Genomic DNA, 23277 nt, shown 5'->3' with positions numbered 1-23277 from the left:
TATCCAATTGTACTTTAAATGACAATACCGAACCTGCCTCTGCCACTTCTACTGGAAGCTCGTTCCACACAGCTACCACTCTGAGTAAAAAAGTTCCCCCTCGTGTTACCCCTAAACTTTTGCCCCCTAACTCTCAACTCATGTCCTCTTGTTTGAATCCCCCCCCCCTACTCTCAATGGAAAAAGCCTATCTATGTCAACTCTATCTATCCCCCTCTTAATTTTAAATACCTCTATCAAGTCCCCCCTCAACCTTCTACGCTCCAAAGAATAAAGACCTAACCTGTTCAATCTTTCCCTGTAACTTAGGTGCTGAAACCCAGGTAACATTCTAGTAAATCTTCTCTGTACTCTCTCTATTTTGTTGATATCTTTCCTATAATTCGGTGACCAGAACTGTACACAATATTCCAAATTCGGCCTTACCAATGCCTTGTACAATTTTAACATTACATCCCAACTCCTGTACTAAATGCTCTGATTTATAAAGACCAGCATACCAAAAGCTTTCTTCACCACCCTATCCACATGAGATTCCACCTTCAGGGAACTATGCACCTGTCATGGTCCGAATCGGTTCCCCTTTAAATTTAGTTAGGTTGCGATCCGGACCATTGACTCTTTGTTCACTTCTCATTCCGTTTCACGTGTCCCTTGAGCTTGACAATTAAGGTGATCTACTCTCGACCCAAACTGGGAGCTTATAAGCCCCTGGCCTTAGCCGTTTGGGGTGAGAGTGTTAAGAAGCCTTCGCAAGTTGCTGTTGCTACCACAAGCCAGAGTTATCCAGCCCACATCGGAGTACCAGCAATTCACCTCCTTCACCGGAGTGGGTCCGGGCAAGGTCAATCCGCCAGGGGTGAGTTGAAGGTGGAGTCCGGACTCGACGTTTATGCCCCTTGTCCGTGTCTACCCCTTGAAGAAGAGTTCTGGCTCGCTGCCTGAGTGAAAGGCAGAGTTCTGGCTCGACATTCATGCCCATTGTCCGTGTCTACCCCTCGAAGAAGAGTTCTGGCTCGCTGCCTGAGTGAAAGGCAGAGTTCTGGCTCGACATTCATGCCCCTTGTCCGTGTCGACCCCTCGAAGAAGAGTCCTGGCTCGGTGCCTGATCTGAAGGAGGAGTCCTGGCTCACTGTTCCTGTCCTGTGTTTTGTTGTCCATGTTTCTGGCTGCAGCAATCCATGGTGTCCACGTTTCTGGCTGCGGTGAATCAAGGTCCTAGTCTCCTAGTCCAGGGTCCGCGACGATCCAGGTTCCATGTTCCCGGCTGCGGCGATTCATGGATCCCAGTCTCCAAGTCCAAGGTCCGCGGCTGTTCATGTTCCTAGTCCTACTTCATTATCCACAATGCTACCTATCTTAGTATCATCTGCATACTTACTAATCCAATTTACCACCCCATCATCCAGATCATTAATGTATATGACAAACAACATTGGACCCAGTACAGATCTCTGAGGCACACCACTAGTCACCTGCCTCCAACCTGACAAACAGTTATCCACCACTACTCTCTGGCATCTCCCATCCAGCCACTATTGAATCCATTTTACTACTTCAATATTAATACCTAACGATTGAACCTTCCTAACTAACCTTCCATGTGGAACCTTGTCAAAGGCTTTACTGAAGTCCATATAGACAACATCCACTGCTTTACCCTCGTCAACTTTCCTTGTAACCTCTTCAAAAAAATTCAATAAGATTTGTCAAACATGACCTTCCACGCACAATCCCTTAGGATTAGGATAGGAGAATCCCTTAGGATTAGGATAGGAGAATCCTTTAGGATTCTCCTTCGCCTTGTCTGCTTGAGCAACTTCATGCCTTCTTTTAGCCTTCCTGATTTCTTTCATAAGTGTTCCCTTGCATTTCTTATACTCCATAAGCTCCTCATTTGTTCCTACCAGCCTGTACCTGATATGCACCTCATTTGTTTTCTTAACCAGAGCCTCAATATCTCTTGAAAACCAATGTTCCCAACACTTGTCACCTTTACCATTTATTCTGACAAGCACATGCAGAAGTCCTAAAGAAAAAATGTTGTAACATATTCAACCTTTCCCTATAACTCTAGTCCTCGGGTCACAGCAACATCCTTGTAAATTTCCTCTGCACTCTTTCAATCTTATTGATATCTTTCCTGTAGTTCAGTGAGTAGAACTGCACACAGTACACTGAATTTGGTCTCATCATTGTATTATACAACTTCTGCACAACATCTCAACTCCGGTACTCAGTACTTTGTTTTAGGAAGAACCTTGTGCCAAAGATTCTCTTTGCCAACTGATCTACTTATATAACAATTACAGCATGGAAACAGGCCATCTTGGCCCTTCTAGTCCGTGCTGTACACTTATTCTCACCTAGTCCCACCGACCTGCACTCAGCCCATAACCCTCCATTCCTTTCCTGTCCATATACCTATCCAATTTTACTTTAAATGACAATATCAAACCTGCCTCTACCACTTCTACTGGAAACTCGTTCCACACAGCTTCCACTCTGAGTAAAGAAGTTCCCCCTCGTTTTTAACCCTAAAATTTTGCTCCCTCTCAACTCATGTCCTCTTGTTTGAATCTCCCCAACTCTCAATGGAAAAAGCCTATCCGCGTCAACTCTATCTATCCCCCTCGTAATTTTAAATACCTCTATCAAGTCCCCCCTCAACCTTCATCGCTCCAAAGAATAAAGACCTAACTTGTTCAACCTTTCTCTGTAACTTTGGTGCTGAAACCCAGGTAACATTCTAGTAAATCTTTTCTGTACTCTCTCTATTTTGTTCACATCTTTCCTACAATTCAGAGACCAGAACTGTACACAATACTTCAAAATTGGCCTTACCAATGCCTTGTACAATTTTAACATTACACCCCAACTCCTATACTCAATTCTTTGATTTATAAAGGCCAGCATACTAAAAGCTTTCTTCACAACCTATCCACATGAGATTCCACCTTCGGGGAACTATGCACCATTATTCCTAGATCATTCTGTTCTATTGCATTCCTCAATGCCCTACCATTTACCATGTATGTCCTATTTGGATTATTCCTACCAAAATGTAGCACCTCACACTTAACAGCATTAGACTCCATCTGCCATCTTTCAGCCCACTCTTCTACCTGGCCTAAATCTCTCTGCAAGCTTTGAAAACCTACTTCATTATCCACAACGCCACCTATCTTAGTATCATCTGCATACTTACTAATCCAATTTACCACCGCATCATCCAGATCATTAATGTATATGACAAACAACATTGGACCCATTACAGATCCCTGAGGCACCCCGCTAGTCACCGGCCTCCAACTGGCTTCTTTCCCTCTGCCATCTGATTCCTAAATGGACATTGAACCCTTGGGCACTACCCCATTTGTTTTTGCACTATTTTTAATTTAACTGTGTTACACATATGTGTTTACTGTAATTGAATTGCTATTTACTTTTTTTCCCTATATTTTCATGTAGCGCCTTTCCTGAACTGGTGCCGCTAAGTTAGCACATTTCACACTTGCTGGTGACATTAGACCAGATTCTGATACGTTATCTCATTGTGGGGTTTTTTTGTGCCGTATCAGATCTGGAGTAACAATTATTTCATTCTCTTTTACACGTGTGTACTGGAATTGGCATTAATCCACCCTAAATCTTCCACCTCAGTGCACCGCGTAATGAGAAAGACGAGCTTTTTGCTGAATCTCGGTATGTGTGTCTGTATAACCATACTTTTCTGGGCACACACATCAGCCACCGAAGTATAGAAGCCTGCAGACTGCGTCCTGGTCCGTGGCGTTAGTGTGGGTAGTACGATGAGTAGCCCAGGCACGATGGGCGAGAGGGCCTATTTCCAGGTAGGTGATTCTCTGAACCTGTCCCCTCAGTTTTCAGACATCTTGGCCCTGGGGTGGGGAGGTGGGGGGAGCTTCCAACCCCCTCCTGTCCATGCCCGAGTGAATGGAGGGAAGAAAGCAGAAGAGCAAGAGCAAGCATAGACACAGTGGCAGCCTCTTCGCACCACAAACACTGGGCCGCAGCCTCAGGACCAACCCCAACAGGGCCGGGACCCCACAGCCATCAGTCTTTTGAACCAGAGGAGACAGCTTCAGTCACCCTGTCATTAAACTGTTCCCATAATCAATGGACTTTCAATGACTCACGTCCATGATACTTGTTAATTTATTATTTTGTGGGATTTTTGAGTATTTGCACATTGGTTGTCTGTCCTGTTGTGTGTTTTTTCATTGATTCTATTGTGTTGCTTGTATTTGCTGAGTATGCCCACATGAAAATGAATCTCAGAGTTGTATATGGTGGCATTTCTGAACAGTACATTAATAACCAATCTACTTTGAACCTTTCGTTCATTAACATCGGTAAACTGTCTTGCACCAGGCAGACGCTGCTGTTCAAGAAACCATTTATTTCTTAATCATTTCAGTCGCGTTTGAGAGCAAAAGCGACAGTTAGAAAGCAAAATGTAAAGACATTGTTCATCACAAAAAAGAATTTTGGCACTTACTGGCAATGGGTGGGAGTGTTAATATGTTAGAGGTTGTATTAAATGGTCTGAAAATATTAAAATACTTCCATCAAATATTATTCATATTATGCAGCATTTTAAAGAAACGGATGTCGGAATAAGCAGCTTCCCAAAGCCCATCCACTATCTAAAGATTAAAGCTCAGTTAATTGGTCACCTGTACAGTGAAATTCATACAGTGGCACAGCATGCTGCCCACTAGTGTTCAATCAGCAGAATGACAGGCTGGGTACCGCGGCTGCACACCGCGGGTAATCTGTGCAATCAATTTGCAGGACATGTTGCTCAGGGTCGGGGACTACATTTGTTTGTTTTTTGCTCGCTATTTTGAATGTGTTGTCTTATGTTTTGCACCCTGGCCCCACGCTGTTTCGTGCGGCCGTATTCATGTACGGTTGAATGGTAACTAAATTTGAATTTGATTTGATATGAGGCTTCCATCAATGACCAACACAGTCAAGGACGTGCTGGGGGCAGTCGGCAACTTACAGACCCTACGCCGTACGTTTTTGGAACGCGGGAGGAAACCCACAGGGTCACGGGGAGAATGTACAAGCTCCTCACAGCCAGCGGCAGGAATTGAACCCGGGTTGCTCGCGTTGTAAGGCCTTACGCTAACCGCTAGCCGAGCCCCCCACCCCCACCCCCGAGCCCACAAGGCTCAGGTCAGGAGTGTGATGGATTCTCCGCTGGTCTGGGGAGGTGACTCCAGCAACTCTCGAGTAGTCCGACACTGTCCAGGACAAAGCAGCCCGCTCGATTGGCATCCCATCCGCCACCGGCGCACAATGTGCACCGTCAACAAAACGCACCACGGTAACTCACCCGGGCTACTCCGACAGACCCTCCCAAACCCACCGGTTCCCATCCGTCCCTGGATCTGAATTATGGGTCTGCATTTACCGTGAATAACCAGCACACCTGTAACACCACAGTCCCAAACAAGATCTGGCAGTTACAGTCTTGACGCAAGAGATCAAAAAAACACCAATGTAAACAGCGATTATCACACAAACTGCCTGTTTTCCACGGACACTTTCCCCGGCTCAGAATTCCCAAAGCACCACACAGCAAACGGAGGACTGCGAAACGTAGTTGTGGCAGAAATACAGGGAATACCTCAAACAATCTGTACACAGCAAGATCCCACTAAGAGCAAAATGTCAACCAAATATTTCACGCAAATAGAAACAGAATGTGCCACGGAAGCGAGCAGTTGGCGCGACACGATTACAGCTCAGTGCATCGCTGAGTTTGGAGTTCAGTTCAGAGGGGGCACAGTTTGGAGCTCAATTCCAGCTCCGTTCTGTGAGAAGCCTCTCTAAGTCCTCCCTGTGAATGTGTGGGTTTCCTCTGGGTGCTCTGGTGTCCTCCCATAGTCCAAAGACATGTCCGGTAGGGTAATTGGTCATCATAGGCTGTCCAGTGGTTAGGTTAGTCGGGGGTTGTGGGGTCAGCGTAGCTTGAAGGGTCTCGGCCCAAAACATCAACTGTACTCTTTTCCATAGATGCCACTTGGCCTGCTGAGCTCCCCCAGCACTTATGGGTGTTGCTGGGATTTACAGCACCTTGCAGATTTTCTCTTGTTTGTGATTTGGGGCCTACTCCTCACTGTATAACTAAAAAAATCTCGCTGGCTTAGGCATCATCTGTGAAGCAAGGAGCTAGTTTCTGTGGTTGGAGAATTAGAACAAAGAATAGTGGAGGCCCTTCGGCCTACAATGTTGTGCCAACATTTTAACCTACCGCAAGATCAATCTAACCTTTCCCTCCCACATCGCCTCCATTATTCTATCATCCACATGCCTATCCAAGAGTCGCTTACATGCCCCTAATGTATCTGTCGCTACCACCATCCTGGCCATACCATCTCTAACTTCAGATAATGTATTCATTGCTCCCCATTCTATCTTTTTCTATTCCACTTTCTGATTCTCCTCACATCCCTTCTCTTCACCTGCCCATCATCTCCCTCTGCTTCCCCCCCTCCTTCCCTCTCTCCCATGGTCCACTCTCCTCTCCTATCAGATTCATTCTTCTTCAGCTCTTTACCTATTCCACCTATCACCTCCCGGCTTCTTAATTCATCCCCTTCCCCCACCCATCCAGCTTCCCTCTCACCTGGCAGTTCGTACTTCCCCACTCCCATCTTATTCTGGCTTCTGCCCCCTTCCCTGCCAATCCTGAACTGTTGTTGGAGAACACTTTTTAAACGATACCTTTTAATAAGATTTGTACTTTATGGAAGTACAAATGGAATTTATTGCCACAGATGACCAAGTCATTGAGTATATTTAAAGTGGAGGTTGATAGGTTCTTGATTAGTCAGGGCATCAAAGGACACAGGGAGAAGGCAGGAGAATGGGGTTGAGAGGAATAATAGATCAGACATGATGGAATGGTGGAACCAGATTCAAATCTACTTCTATGTCTTATGGAGTTTTACCAGAACTAGGAACGGGCGAGGAACCTGCAGAAGCTAAGAAATCTTAAACAAAATCCAGAAGCACTCAGCAGATCAAGTAGCAACTATGGGGAAATACAGGGCCTAAACCCAGGCAGACAATACCCCAGCCTCAATGAAAGGTCACTAAACACAGATTGCATCTCCACCCCCTTCCAGAGTGATGGCACAACACACCAGCGTCACCTGCTCCTCAACCGGACATTGCCACTGCTGATGCAGGTGTCTGAGACCACTGACTTCACTTATTGAGTCTCAAGGGCCGTCGGGCATCCAGGCCAAAGGTGATCCTCGCGCCCGTGTTGGGCTTGGTTGGTACGATGGGGGAGGCAGACGCAGCTCAGTGGGGGAATAGAGCTGAAGGTTGTTTGTGCAGAGAGAACGCAGACACTCCACAAGGTCGCTACCCAACCTGTGCTGAGTGTCTGAGGCATAGAGGAGAACACTGGAGGGGTAGTGCTGAGGGAGGGTGGCACAGCTGGAGCAGGAGGAGAAGGAGATCGAAATCTTTAGAGAGGGTACAGGAAAATGCTGTCTGGATTAGAAAGCGTGTCTGTGGAGAATAGGTTGAGCAAGCTCAGACTCTTGTCTTTGGAGCAAAGGAGGATGAGAGTGACTCGACCAAGAGAAACACGATGATGAGGCATAGATTGAGTGGACAGCAGAGGCATTTCTCTAGGGTGGAAATGGCTAATACAAAGGGCTTGAATGTTTGTAAGGGTTTGAAGGTGATTTAGAAATGTATATGGGGGGGTGTCAGAGATTGTTAGATTTTACACAGAGGGTGGTGAGTGTGCAGAACGTACAGCCGGGATGGTGGTTGAGGCAGAATCATTAGGGCCATTCAACAGATAGGCACATGAATGAAAGGGAGATGGAGAGTTATGTGGGAAGGAAGGGGTAGATTGAAAGGCCGGAACGACATTGAGGGCCAAAGAGCCTGTGCTGTGCTGTAACGGTCTTTGTTCTGTGCTCGATGGTTTTTATTTAGACATACAGGCCCTTTGACCTACAACGTTGTTCCAACGAGCCTGTGCCACCCAACTCACTGAAACACACTGAATGTTGAAAGGACTGGATAGGGTGGGGGTAGCCAGACCTAGAGGGGCAACCCTTCAGAACAGAGGTAAGGAGGAATTTTTCTTTAGGGAATCTGTGAAATGCTCTGCCACAGACTGTGATTGAGGGCCAAGAAGAAGAAAGCCCTTAACTCCGAGTGGAGTCATCAGGACGCCGTCGTGACAGCGTTTTTCTCGCAGGCTTTCTTATTTTTACGAAGCCGAGTTGCTAGCTCGACGCTCAACCCAGCACAGATGGAAAGGGTGCAAGGGAGCTGGCTGGATTCAAACTCGGGAGCCTTCACTCCAAAGTCCGGCACTGATGTCACTATGCCACCAGCCGGCCGGAGGCCAAGTACACGCGTATATTTAAGGTGGAAGTTGATTATTTCCTTATCAGTCGGGGCATCTAGGGATATGGCAAGAAGACAGATGTATGGGGCTGAGTGGGATCTGGGATCAGCCATCAGCCATGTTGGAATGGTGGAGCGGAATCGATGGGCTGAATGGCCTAATTCTGCTCGTGTCTTATGGTCCTAATCACACCTATGTGATCAGTTAACCTGCTAACTCGTACGACTTTGGAATATGGAAGGAAACTGGAGCACCTGGAGAAAAGTGACGGAATCACAGGGAGACCATACAAATTCCTTACAGACAGAGAAGAGAATAGAACCCGGATCGTTGGGAGGGTGCAGAGAACTCCCTGCCAGGGGCGGTGGTACAGGCAGATACATTAGGGGCACTGAAGAGACTCTCAGACACATGGATGTGAGCAAGATGGAGAGTTATATAGTAGGGAATGGTTGGTGTGATTTGGAGTAGGTTGAAGGGTTGGCACAACATTGTGGGCTGAAGGGACTGTACTGATCTATGAAACCGAGGAACATCGTTCCTCTGGAATCAATCTCACAGTCACCACGTGGAAAAACAAAGAGTGGGATACTCTCTAACACCCAGAAAACTCACCCCCACCAACACTGTACGGTCAATAGTGTCTGTCTGTGGGATCTCACTGTGCACCGATTGGCCGTTGTGTTTTCTACATTTGATTGGTGATCACACTGTGAAGACCCTCCAGCCACCATGAAGTTCCTCGGGACTTTCTGGAGACGTTTGCCGAGTCCACAGCCGTCTGCTCGGACGCTGTCCGTCTGAAGCAGCTGACTGGAGACCGAGGCTGGTTAAATCACGTGTGCACTGGAGCTCAGGTGTGCAAAAGTAAGCCCCCAGGAGGAGAGTCCGTCCACAGTCCCTCCCTGCGGCTCGTTCTGGGAGCTAGGACAAGGCTCCAGCAAGGAGGAGTGGCAGCAAGATGAGATGACAGGAGGAGACAGATCTCGAAGCTGATATCAGCCCCTTCTGAATAGCGTAGTACCGCGCCACCTCCTTGTTGGGGTTTCGCTTTGTACGCGCGTTGAGCCACAGGACGATACACTTCCCGCTCCCCCGATCGTGAGGGGTGTACTTGTAGGAGTGGCTCCACACCTTCTCACAGAGGTCCCGGGGAGTCGGGAACACTGCTGAAAACTTCTGACACTTGGAGTTTTTCGGACACTGGTTGGTGCCTGACGAGAGAGTTAACAAAGAAGATGAAAGAGGAGACTGAGAGACAAAATCTCACGCACACGTATACGCACACCACACGCGTGCAAGCACACAAAGCTGGAGAACCAATTACCAAACTGAATGTACAAGCGCCTGGTGGGGCATACGGAGACTTTGTTACCCCTACTGGCCATACAATATAAAACCAGGAGGCCCAACAGGGAATCACGCACGAGGACTCCCAAGTTCCTCTGAATCTTTAATTTCTGAATTTTCTCCCCATTTATAAAACAGACCAGGCCTTTTTCTTTTGCCAAAGTGCATCACCATACACTCCCCTGTACAGTAAGCCACACGAGAAGTAATCCGGAGAGGTTGCAGAAAAGATTCACTGGGATTTGCCAAGCCTGGATGGCTTGAGTTACTGGGAAAGGCTGGACAGGCTGGGACTGTTTTCCCTGGAGTGAAGGAGACTGAGGGGTGACCCATCAAGGTTTTTTAAATTATGGTAGGATAGGTAGTCTCTGTCAAAGGTTAGGTGAGTCCAAAGTTGAGGGCAAAGGTTTACATTGAGAGCAGAAAGAATGAAAGGGGCCTGAGGGGTAAGTTGTTCCAGCAGGTTTGGGCTCCATATCTCACGAAGGATGTGGAGAGGTCCAGAGGAGGTTCACGAGAACATGGAAGTGGTTAAGGTTGATACAACTCCAATGTTTAAAAGATACTTGGGCAGGTTCGTGTAACAGAAGGTCTACGGGGATTTGGGTCCAACACAGCAAATGGGACGGACTCCGATGGGAAGCTTGGCCACCTCGACTCTATTAGAAAGTTTCTGCAGGTTTGGCACGTCACCAAAACTTTGTCAAACTTCTACAGATGTACAGTGGGAAGGATCCTGACTGACTGCATCACACACAAAATGCTGGAAGAACTCAGCAGGCCAGGCAGCATCTATGGAAAAAAGTACAGTCATGTTTTGGGCTGAAGGGCCAACTGTACTCTTTCCATAGATGCTGCCTGGCCGCTGAGGTCCTCCAGCATTTTGTGTGTTGCTCAGATTTCCAACATCTGCAGATCCTCTCTAGTTTGCATCACAACCTGTTCTGGAAACATCAATGGCCAGTGATGGAAAAGGCCACAGTAAGGAGTGGATATGGCCCGGTCTCAGGCAAAGCCCTCCCAGCATCGAGCATATTCACAAGGAGTACAGTTGCAGGAAAGCTGCATCCATTATCCAGTCCCCCACTATCTAGCCGGAGCCACCAGGGCTCCCGGTCTGGGGTGCTATATTTGAATCAAAACACTCAGCAGAGAATCAGTTCCTGATGACTCACCAGAGCGCTGCTACTGTGTTTGAAGCAAAGTTACTCACTGGAATCCAGTCCGGGATACTCACCAGAGGACCAGTCCCATCCCTTGTGCCAGTTGGATTTGCAGGTGTAGTCCTCTTGACAGTCCTGCCACCACTCCTCACAGTCAGTCTTACAGATCGGAACATCCAGGATTCGCTCCTTTCTCCAAGACTGATCGACCTGTCACAGACACAGAGAAGTGACATGCTATTCCTCACAAGCACTGCGCTTCGAGAGAGAGAGAGAGAGAGAATGGCCTGACGGCTGATGGACCTCTTACAAATCTCCACACATACATCACGAAAAGTAATTTCAAGTTCCTGGATGCCAATGTGGCTGAGGATCTGCTCTGGGACAACGTAACGATGCAATTACAAAGAAGCACAATGGTGGCTGTATCTCATTACGAGTTTGAGGAGACTTGGTACGTCTCCAACGACACTTCCAAATTCCTACAGAGGTACTGTGGAGACCATTCGATCTGGTTGCATCATTGGCTGGTGTGGAGTGGTCACTGCACAGGATCGGGAAAAGCTGCAGAAAGTTACAACCTCAGCCATATCCACCATGGGCACAAACGTCCTCCGCATCGAGGACAACTTCAAATGATGATGCCTCTAAATCCATCACTCAGGACCCCCATCACCCAGGACGTGCCCTCTTCCCATTGCTACCAACACGAAGGAAGTACAGGAGCCTGAAGACACACACTCAATGATTCAGGAACAGCTTCTTTTCCTGCACCAGTCCACCTCATGAACAGTACCTCTCTTTTTGCACCAATATCAACAGAAACACTTCTTCCACCCTGCCCCACCACACATTCTCAGGACACGGACAGGATAGAGAGGGCAATGTTCCTTCTGCACCATCCCACTATAAAGCAGCATGGCAGAGGGTCAGACACAGAGTGAAACTCCATCTACACCGTCCCATCACACACTCCCAGGGTCAGACACAGAGTGAAACTCCATCTGCACTGTCTCATCACACACTCCCGGGGTCAGACACAGAGTGAAGCTCCCTCCACACTGTCCCATCACACACTCCCAGGGTCAGACACAGAGTGAAGCTCCCTCCACACTGTCCAAACACACTCTCCCAGGGTCAGACACAGAGTGAAGCTCCCTCTGCACTGTCCCATCACACACTCCCGGGGTCAGACACAGAGTGAAGCTCCCTCCACACTGTCCCATCACACACTCCCAGGGTCAGACACAGAGTGAAGCTCTCTCTACACTGTTCCATCACACACGCCCAGGGTCAGACACAGAGTGAAGCTCTCTCTACACTGTTCCATCACACACGCCCAGGGTCAGACACAGAGTGAAACTCCCTCCACACTGTCCCATCACACACTCCCAGGGTCAGACACAGAGTGAAACTCCCTCCACACTGTCCCATCACACACTCCCAGGGTCAGACACAGAGTGAAGCTCCCTCTCCACTGTCCCATCACACACTCCCAGGGTCAGACACAGAGTGAAACTCCCTCCACACTGTCCCATCACACACTCCCAGGGTCAGACACAGAGTGAAGCTCCCTCCACACTGTTCCATCACACACTCCCAGGGTCTGACACAGAGTGAAGCTCCCTCCACACTCTCCCATCACACACTCACAGGGTCAGACACAGAGTGAAGCTCTCTCTACACTGTCCCATCACACACCCCCCGGAGTCAGACACAGAGTGAAGCTCCCTCTACACTGTCCCATCACATACTCACAAGGTCAGACACAGAGTGAAGCTCTCTCTACACTGTCCCATCACACACTCTCGGGGTCAGACGCAGAGTGAAGCTCCCTCCACACTGTCCCATCACACACTCCTGGGGTCAGACACAGAGTGAAGTTCTCTCCACACTGACCCATCACACACTCCCGGGGTCAGACACAGAGTGAAACTCCGTCCACACTGTCCCATCACACACTCCTGGGGTCAGACACAGAGTGAAGTTCTCTCCACACTGACCCATCACACACTCTTGGGGTCAGACACAGAGTGAAGCTCCCTCCACACTGTCCCATCACACATGCTCAGAGTGGGGACAGTGTGGAATTTATCCATAAGACATAAGAACAGAATTAGGCCACTCATCCCAATATGTATGCTCTGCCATAAAATGGCTGATTTATTACCCCTCTCAACCCCAATCTCCTGCCTTCTCCCTGTAACCTTTGACACTCTGACTAATCAAGAACCTATCAACCTCCACCTTAAACATGTCCAATAACTTCGCCTCCACAGCCATCTCTGGCGATGAACTCCACAGATTCACCATCCTCTGGCCAAAGAAATTCCTCCTCATCTCTGTTCTAAATAAATGTTCCTCTGTTCTGAGGCTGAGTCCTCTGGTCCTAGACTCCCCCACTATAGGAAACATCCTCTCCACATCCACTCTATCTGTGTCCTCTGGTCCTAGACTCCCCCACTATAGGAAACATCCTCTCCACATCCACTCTATCTGTGTCCTCTGGTCCTAGACTCCCCCACTATAGAAAACATCCTCTCCACACCCACTCTATCTGTGTCTGGTCCTAGACTCCCCCACTATAGGAAACATCCTCTCCACATCCACTCTATCTGTGTCCTCTGGTCCTAGACTCCCCCACTATAGGAAACATCCTCTACACATCCACTCTATCTGTGTCCTCTGGTCCTAGACTCTCCCACTATAGGAAACATCCTCTCCACATCCACTCTATCTGTGACCTCTGGTCCTAGACTCCCCCACTATAGGAAACAACCTCTCCACATCCACTCTATCTGTGTCCTCTGGTCCTAGACTCCCCCACTATAGGAAACAACCTCTCTACATCCACTCTATCTGTGTCCTCTGGTCCTAGACTCCCCCACTATAGGAAACATCCTCTCCACATCCACTCTATCTGTGTCCTCTGGTCCTAGACTCCCCCACTATAGGAAACATCCTCTCCACATCCACTCTATCTGTGACCTCTGGTCCTAGACTCCCCCACTATAGGAAACATCCTCTCCACATCCACTCTATCTGTGTCCTCTGGTCCTAGACTCCCCCACTATAGGAAACAACCTCTCTACATCCACTCTATCTGTGTCCTCTGGTCCTAGACTCCCCCACTATAGGAAACATCCTCTCCACATCCACTCTATCTGTGTCCTCTGGTCCTAGACTCCCCCACTATAGGAAACATCCTCTCCACATCCACTCTATCTGTGTCCTCTGGTCCGAGACTCCCCCACTATAGGAAACATCCTCTCCACATCCACTCTATCTGTGTCCTCTGGTCCTAGACTCCCCCACTATAGGAAACATCCTCTCCACATCCACTCTATCTGTGTCCTCTGGTCCTGGACTCCCCCACTATAGGAAACATCCTCTCCACATCCACTCTATCTGTGTCCTCTGGTCCTGGACTCCCCCACTATAGGAAACATCCTCTCCACATCCACTCTATCTGTGTCCTCTGGTCCTAGACTCTCCCACTATAGGAAACAACCTCTCTACATCCACTCTATCTGTGTCCTCTGGTCCTAGACTCCCCCACTATAGGAAACATCCTCTCCACATCCACTCTATCTGTGTCCTCTGGTCCTAGACTCCCCCACTATAGGAAACATCCTCTCCACATCCACTCTATCTGTGTCCTCTGGTCCTAGACTCTCCCACTATAGGAAACAACCTCTCTACATCCACTCTATCTGTGTCCTCTGGTCCTAGACTCCCCCACTATAGGAAACATCCTCTCTACATCCACTCTATCTGTGTCCTCTGGTCCCAGACTCCCCCACTATAGGAAACATCCTCTCCACATCCACTCTATCTGTGTCCTCTGGTCCTAGACTCTCCCACTATAGGAAACAACCTCTCTACATCCACTCTATCTGTGTCCTCTGGTCCTAGACTCCCCCACTATAGGAAACATCCTCTCTACATCCACTCTATCTGTGTCCTCTGGTCCCAGACTCCCCCACTATAGGAAACATCCTCTCCACATCCACTCTATCTGTGTCCTCTGGTCCTAGACTCTCCCACTATAGGAAACAACCTCTCTACATCCACTCTATCTGTGTCCTCTGGTCCTAGACTCCCCCACTATAGGAAACATCCTCTCTACATCCACTCTATCTGTGTCCTCTGGTCCCAGACTCCCCCACTATAGGAAACATCCTCTCCACATCCACTCTATCTGTGTCCTCTGGTCCTAGACTCTCCCACTATAGGAAACAACCTCTCTACATCCACTCTATCTGTGTCCTCTGGTCCTAGACTCCCCCACTATAGGAAACATCCTCTCTACATCCACTCTATCTGTGTCCTCTGGTCCTAGACTCCCCCACTATAGGAAACATCCTCTCCACATCCACTCTATCTGTGTCCTCTGGTCCTAGACTCTCCCACTATAGGAAACATCCTCTCCACATCCACTCTATCTGTGTCCTCCGGTCCTAGACTCCCCCACTATAGGAAACAACCTCTCTACATCCACTCTATCTGTGTCCTCTGGTCCTAGACTCTCCCACTATAGGAAACATCCTCTCCACATCCACTCTATCTGTGTCCTCCGGTCCTAGACTCCCCCACTATAGGAAACAACCTCTCCACATCCACTCTATCTGTGTCCTCTGGTCCTAGACTCCCCCACTATAGGAAACATCCTCTCCACATCCACTCTATCTGTGTCCTCCGGTCCTAGACTCCCCCACTATAGGAAACATCCTCTCCACATCCACTCTATCTGTGTCCTCTGATCCTAGACTCCCCCACAATAGGAAACATCCTCTCCACATCCACTCTATCTGTGTCCTCTGATCCTAGACTCCCCCACTATAGGAAACATCCTCTCCACATTCACTCTATCTGTGTCCTCTGGTCCTAGACTCCCCCACTATAGGAAACATCCTCTCCACATCCACTCTATCTGTGTACTCTGGTCCTAGACTCCCCCACTATAGGAAACATCCTCTCCACATCCACTCTATCTGTGTACTCTGGTCCTAGACTCCCCCACTATAGGAAACATCCTCTCCACATCCACTCTATCTGTGTCCTCTGGTCCTGAACTCCCCCACTATAGGAAACATCCTGTCCACATCCACTCTATCTGTGTCCTCTGGTCCTAGACTCCCCCACTATAGGAAACATCCTCTCCACATCCACTCTATCTGTGTCCTCTGGTCCTGAACTCCCCCACTATAGGAAACAACCTCTCCACATCCACTCTATCTAGGCCTTTCAATATTCAATAGGTTTCAGTGAAATCTCACCACCCCCCCATTCTTCTAAACTCCAGTGAGTGCAGGCCCTGAGCCATCAAACGTTCTTCATACATTAACCCTCTCATTCTCAGAATCATTCTTGTGAACTTCCATAGGGACATCCTTTCTTAGATAAAGTTTCCCAAAACTGCTCACAGTACTCCAAGTGTGGTCTGACCAGTGCCCTCATGACTACCTCTCCAGTGTTATTTCCAGCGGTCCAATGGCCTCTCTTTCACTCTTTATATATCTGAAAAAACTTTTGGTATCTTTGCTTACTTTCATATTTCATCTTTTCCCTCATCTTTTTTTTTAAGTTGCCTTTTGTTGGTTTTTAAAACCTTTCCTATCCTCTAACTTCCCACTGATTTTTGCTTTTTCACTTCCCTTGTCAGCCACAGTTGTCTCATCCTCCCTTCAGAATACTTTTTCCTTGGGATGTGTCTATCCTGCACCTTCCAATTTGCTTCCAGAAAGAGCAGCCATTGATCTGCTATCATACCTGCTGCCGTCCCCTTTGGCCAGCTCCTCCCTCATGCCTCTGTAACTCCCTTTACTCTCCTGTCACACGGTTACATCTGACTTTATCTTCTCCCTCTCAAATTTCAGATTTCTACCATATTATGATCACTACCTCCTGTACCTTAAGCTCCCTAATCAAATCGGGTTCGTGACACAACACCTAATCCAGAATTACCATTCCCAAGCGGGCTCAGCCACAAGCTGTTCTGAAGCCACCTCACTGGCGTTCTACGAACTCCTTCTCTTGGGATCCAGCACCAATCTGATTTTCCCAATCTGCCTGCATATTGAAATTCCCCATGTCTACTGTAACTTCGCCCTTATTACTCGCCTTTTTTATTTCCCATTAAAACTTATGGGTGTGGAACTGGACTCTCTGACGCTGGTGTCTGAAAAGAGGATGCTGTCCAAGTTGCATGTCATCTTGGACAATGTCTCCCATCCACTCCATAATGTACTGGTTAGGCACAGTAATACATTCAGCCAGAGACTCATTCCACCGAGATGTAACACTGAGCGTCATAGAAAGTCATTCCTACCTGTGGCCATCAAACTTTACAACTCCTCCCTCAGAGTGTCAGACACCCTGAGCCAATAGGCTGGTCCTGGACTTATTTCCACTTGGCATGATTAACTTATTTTTATTTAATTATTTATGGCTTTATATTGCTATATTTCTTCACTATTCTTGGTTGGTGCGGTTGTAATGAAACCCAACTTCCCTCAGGATCAATAAAGTACGTCTATCTGTCTTATAACCCACACCCTGGCTACGCTTTGGGGGCCTGTATATAATTCCCACCAAGGTCTTTGCAGTTTCCCTTGCAGCTTCCTAACCCTACCCACAAGGATTCTCATCCGAAGTCACCTCTTTCTGAGGCTTTGATTTCAATTTTTTCCAAGAGCCACCCTAACCCCTCTGCCTACCTTTTGATACGTTGCATCCATGGATGTTAACGCAGTCACATCTCAGTGATGCCCTCAACATGACACCTGCCAATCTCTAACTGTGGCACAGGATCACCTACCTTATTCCATATACTGTGTTTTTCAAATATAACATTTTCAGTCTATTTTCTTTCTTTTTAAATCTTTTTATTAATTTTTAAACAAACATAAATGAAACATGAATACAAAGTGTTTGAGAGTACATAATTGATAGTTTAAGTAGACATACAAATATATAATAATCAATATATATAGCCTCCCAAACTCATAGTATTTATGAACAAAAGAAACAAAAAGAAAAAATAAACACAAAAAAAGAGAAGAAAAAAAACACTAACCAACATGGGCCGTTGCATAATGTTAAATACATACAGTAGTGCCAATAACTCCGAACCTCCATCCAAATAATTAAGGATAATAAAAGTAAGGTTTGGGAAAAGACAATTTAACTCATATGAAAATGTTGAATAAATGGTCTCCAAGTTTCTTCAAATTTAACTGAAGGATCAAAAACAACGCTTCTAATTTTTTCTAAGCTCAAACAAGAGATAGTTTGAGAAAACCACTGAAATATAGTTGGAAGATTAATTTCTTTCCAATTCAGTAAAATAGATCTTCTAGCCATTAGTGTAACAAATGCAATCATTCATCGAGATGAAGAGGATAAACGACTATTATCCACCATTGGTAAACCAAAAATTGCAATAAAAGGATGCGGTTGGAAATTGATATTCAGAACTCTTGAAATAATACTGAAAATATCTTTCCAGTAATTTTGTAAACAAGGGCAAGACCAAATCATATGGGTCAATAAGGCAACATCAGAATGACATCTGTCACAGGTTGGATTAACATGAGAATAAAATCGAGCAAGTTTATCCTTAGACATATGAGCTCTATGTACAACCTTAAATTGTATTAGGGCATGTTTAGCACAAATAGAGGACGAATTGACTAATAGTAAAATTTTCTCCCACTGCTCAGTGGATATAAGACAATGAAGTTCTTCTTCCCATTCCTTCTTAATTTTTCCCGATACATCTGGCTGTATTTTCATGATCATATTATAAATGACAGCTACTAAACCCTTTTGACAAGGATTCAGAGCTAAAATTCTTTCCGCAATGTCCAATGGACATAGTTTCGGAAAAGACTGTAGCTCATAATACAAAAAAATTCTAACTTGCAAATATCTAAAAAAAATGGGTTTTAGGTAAATTATATTCATTAGATAGCTGTTCAAAGGACATAACACTATCATCCAAAAACAAATTACGAAAACATGTTATACCTTTTGTTTTCCATAAAACAAAAGCTTGATCCATAAAAGAGGGCCGAAAGAAATAGTTAGATATTATAGGGCATGAAAAAATAAACTTATTCAAATCAAAAAATTTACAAAATTGAAACCAAATTCGTAATGTGTATTTGACTATAGGATTAGTTATTTGTTTATTCAATTTAGATAAAGAAAAAGGAAGTGAAAATCTTAAGATTGAAAACAATGAAAAGTCTTGTACAGATTTACATTCCAAATTTACCCATTGTGGGCAAGCAGCTGTAGTCAATTCTTGTGTCCAAAATATTAAATATCGTATATTAACTGCCCAATAGTAAAATCTCAAGTTTGGCAAAGCCAAACCGCCCTCCTTCTTAGGCTTCTGTAAATATTTTTTGCCTAGTCTAGGATTTTTATTCTGCCACAGATAAGAAGAAATTTTTGAGTCAATAATATCAAAAAAAATTTAGGAATAAAAATTGGTAATGCTTGAAATAAATATAAGAATTTGGATAATACCATCATCTTAATAGCATTAATTCTGCCAACCAATGACAAAGATAGTGGAGACCACCCGATAGCAAGTTGCTTAATTTGGTCAATTAAGGGTAAAAAGTTAGCTTTAAATAAATCTTTATGTTTTTTAGTAATTTTAATACCTAAACAAGTAAAATAATCTGTAACAACTTCAAATGGTAAATGTTTATAAATTGGAACTTGCATATTTAATGGAAATAATTTGATCTTATTAAAATTCGATTTATAACCAGAAAAGTTATTAAACTGAGCAAGCAAGGACGAAATAGCAGGAATAGATCTTTCAGGGTCAGGTATGTATAGTAACAAATCATCAGCATATAATAACTTATACGTCCCCTCCCCACGAGTAATACCCAAAATATTAGGTGATTCACGAATGGCTATAGCCAAAGGTTCTAAAGCGATGTCAAATAGTAAAGGACTTAAAGGACAACCTTGCCTTGTACCACGGAATAAATGGAAAAAAAGGAGATCTTTGATTATTGGTAAAAACCAAAGCCAAGGGTTTATGGTATATTAATTTAATCCATGATATAAATTTTGAACTAAAACTAAAATGCTGCATCATATTAAGTAAATATGGCCATTCAACTCTATCAAATGCTTCTTCAGCATCTAAAGAAATGACACATTCTGGTATTTTGGGTGAAGGAGTATAAATAATATTAATTAATTTTCTAATGTTAAAAGATGAATAGTGATTTTTAATAAATCCAGTCTGATCTTCAGAAATGATTCGAGGTAATATATTTTCTAATCTAGTAGCCAAAATTTTACTAAAAATCTTAAAATCTGTGTTCAGCAAGGATATAGGCCGATAGGATGCACATTCAATAGGGTCTATCTTTTTTAAGAAATAAAGAAATAGAAGCTTCATAAAAAGATTGTGGCAATTTGCCTATAATTAACGCATCTTAAAAAATTTTACAAAGCCAAGGAGAAAGTATAGAAGAAAAAGATTTTAAAAATTCTGCAGAATAACCACCTGGACAAGAAGCTTTACCAGAATTCATTGAAAAAATAGCCTTTTTTATTTCAGTTTCTGTGATAGGTGTATCTAAGAATACACTATCCTCTACTGTTAATTTTGGAATATTCAATTTCCTTAAAAATTCATTTATTATAGAAGAATCCTCAGCAAATTCTGATTGATATAAGGAATTATAAAAATCTTGAAAGGCTTTATTTATCTCTTTATGGTCGATCGTTAGAGTACCATCTTGTTTACGAATCCTAGTAATCTGTCGTTTAACCAAAGCAGTTTTCAATTGATTAGCCAATAATTTACCAGATTTATCTCCATATACATAAAACTGGGTTCTAGATTTACTTAACTATGCTCCATTTGAAGTTCCACTCTTTCTTTATAAAGTTCTTTGCTGGGGGTCACTGAATAAATCTTATCAATTGCTTTGATTTTATCAACCAATGTTAATATTTTAGAATTAGTTCGTTTCCTAACTCCAGCAGAGTATGAAATAATCTGTCCACGAATAAATGCTTTAAAAGTGTCCCATAAAATTCCACTAGAGATCTTTGCTGTAGAATTTGTTGAGAAAAATAAATCAATTTGTTGTTTGATAAAGTTGACAAAGTCTAAGTCCTGCAATAAAATAGAGTTGAACCTCCAAGATTTAGCATTAATAGATGAATCCATTATCTTAATAGGATAACTTCAAAGGTGCATGATCAGAAATGGTAATACAGTCATATTTACAATTGATAACATCTGTAAGTAAACGATGATCAATGAAAAAGTAATCAATTCTTGAATAATTATGATAATCATGAGAAAAGTATGAAAACTCTTTGTCATTGGGGTGTAAAAAACGCCAAATTTCAAAAATTGCTGAATCAGTCATAAAGGAGTTGATAAGAGAGGCCGATTTATTCGGAAGAACTTGGGTGGGCTTGGATCTATCCATCGAAGGGTTTAAACAACAGATAAAATCCCCCCCCATTATCAGTCTGTACTGATTCAAATTGGGAAAGGATGTAGTCTATTTTCATGACCCTTTTTTATTTTATCCCCAGTTACTCATCACCTCATCCCACTGACTGCAATTCTGCCCCATCATCCTTCCTCACAATCTCCCTACACACAGCGTCTAGTTGCATACTAACTGCCCCTCTGGTTTCTGCCCCCATGTCAAATTAGTTTAACCCTCTGCAACAGTTCTAGCAAATCTGCCTGCAAGGATTTCGGTCTCCCTTGGGTTCAGGTGTAACCTGTCCCTTTTGTACAGACCACATCTTCCCCAGAAGAGGTCCCAATGATCCAGAAATCATTGCACCATTTCCTCAGTCACTCATTCATCTCCCAAATCATCTTGTTCCTGCCCTGACTAGCACATGGCACTGGGAGTAATTCAGAGATTACTTCGTTGGAGGACCTGCTCCTCAGTCTCTCCCTGCACTCCTATACTGACTGTCCAGGACCCCTTCCCCCTTTCTACCTGTGTCACTGGTGCCCACAACATCTGGCTGCGCAGCCTCCCTCTTGTGAATCTTCTGCATCCTGGACCCGAGCACCTGGGAGGCATCACACCATCCTGGCTTCTCTTTCATGGCCACAGAATCTCCTGTCTGTCACCCTCACTATCGAGTCTCCTACCACTACCACTCTGCCTGACTTTACCCTTCCTCGCTGAGCCTCAGAGACGGCCACATTTCCACTCGTCTGACTGCTGCTGCTCTGCCCTGGTAGGTCACGCCCACCCCACCCCCCAGAGGCATCCAAATGTGTATAATTGCTGCCGAGGGAACTAGCCTCAGAGGAACTCTGCACCGACTGCTTACTCACTCCCCTTACTTCTCCTGGTGGTCTCCCATCTACTCTCTGAAGCCTGCACTCCGGGTGTGATCATCTCAGTAAAACACTCATCTCCCAGATGACCCAGAGACCATCCAGCTCCAGTTTCTTGACCTTGTCAGTCTGGAGCTGAAGTTGGATTCGCTTCCTGTATATTTAGTCCTCAGGCAGACTGTGAGGTACTCTGAAATCCCACATCTTACAGGAGAAGCCTTCCACTGCCCGAACTACACTTGTTATGCCTCTAACTTTTCAAACAAGTTCTAGCCTGTACCTGTGTTTGCCCAAGCCTGTTGAGCCAAAGCCTGACCACTCTAACACTGTCCACTCCCAACTCCAATAATGGCCGCTCTATTAAACCCCACTTCTCTTTTATTGGCCCTTGCTAAATAATCCTTGTTACTGTAAACCCAAGCAATCTCCCACACCACAGACAAGTCTTGATAAGCCCTGCTCGTTTTTTAAAACTGGCATGTAAAGTACACTAGGCATTGTCTCCAACTCACCTCGCAATCTCCCACGCCACAGACAAGTCCAGACAGGCCCTGCTTGCTTTTTAAAACTGGCACGTAAAGTCCACTAAGAACTGTCTCCAACTGACTCTGCAGACAAGTCCTGACAGGCAGCATCCACTTTTTAAAACTGGCTCATATATTCCACAAGGAATCCATACAGTAAACCTTGTCCAACCCTGAGGACCATCACAGGCATCTCACCTTCTGAATCCAGGGGCCGAGGTTGGGGGAGCACTCGTACAGACAGCTGTCCTGGATGAAGTGCCTCTTGCATCTCTCTGACATGTTGTAACAGTGATTCCAGTTGAATCTGTAGAGGAAGGACTGGTCATTGTGTGCCTCTTTGCTGGTGTTGGCTGTACAACAGGCGTTCTCTCTCCATGGCTCACACTGCAGGCACACAGACACAAGACAGCAAGGTCACTGAATATTCTGCAGGATGAGGCACCACAGATGGAC

At 45.3% G+C, this 23277-nt stretch overlaps 1 protein-coding gene across 3 annotated transcripts in view; it reads right to left on the bottom strand.

The window, feature by feature from the left end:
• Positions 1–4403: 4403 nt before the first annotated feature.
• LOC132391006 (folate receptor alpha-like) overlaps positions 4404–23277 on the bottom strand; it is a 48571-nt gene continuing 29697 nt past the window's right edge. For all 3 annotated transcript variants that reach the window (XM_059963609.1, XM_059963608.1, XM_059963610.1), the window contains exons 3-5: positions 23020–23208; positions 11007–11142; positions 4404–9633 (exon numbers count right to left, since the gene is read on the bottom strand). In XM_059963609.1, the coding sequence (XP_059819592.1) occupies positions 9344–9633; positions 11007–11142; positions 23020–23208 (615 nt within the window). In that variant the 3' untranslated portion in view covers positions 4404–9343. The remainder of the gene's footprint in view (positions 9634–11006; positions 11143–23019; positions 23209–23277) is intronic.

The sequence above is a fragment of the Hypanus sabinus genome, chromosome 3 (assembly GCF_030144855.1).
Source record: "Hypanus sabinus isolate sHypSab1 chromosome 3, sHypSab1.hap1, whole genome shotgun sequence".
Classification (NCBI taxonomy): domain Eukaryota; kingdom Metazoa; phylum Chordata; class Chondrichthyes; order Myliobatiformes; family Dasyatidae; genus Hypanus; species Hypanus sabinus.
The sequence above is the reverse complement of the archived record's forward strand: the minus strand, read 5'-3'. Positions and strand labels throughout refer to the sequence as shown.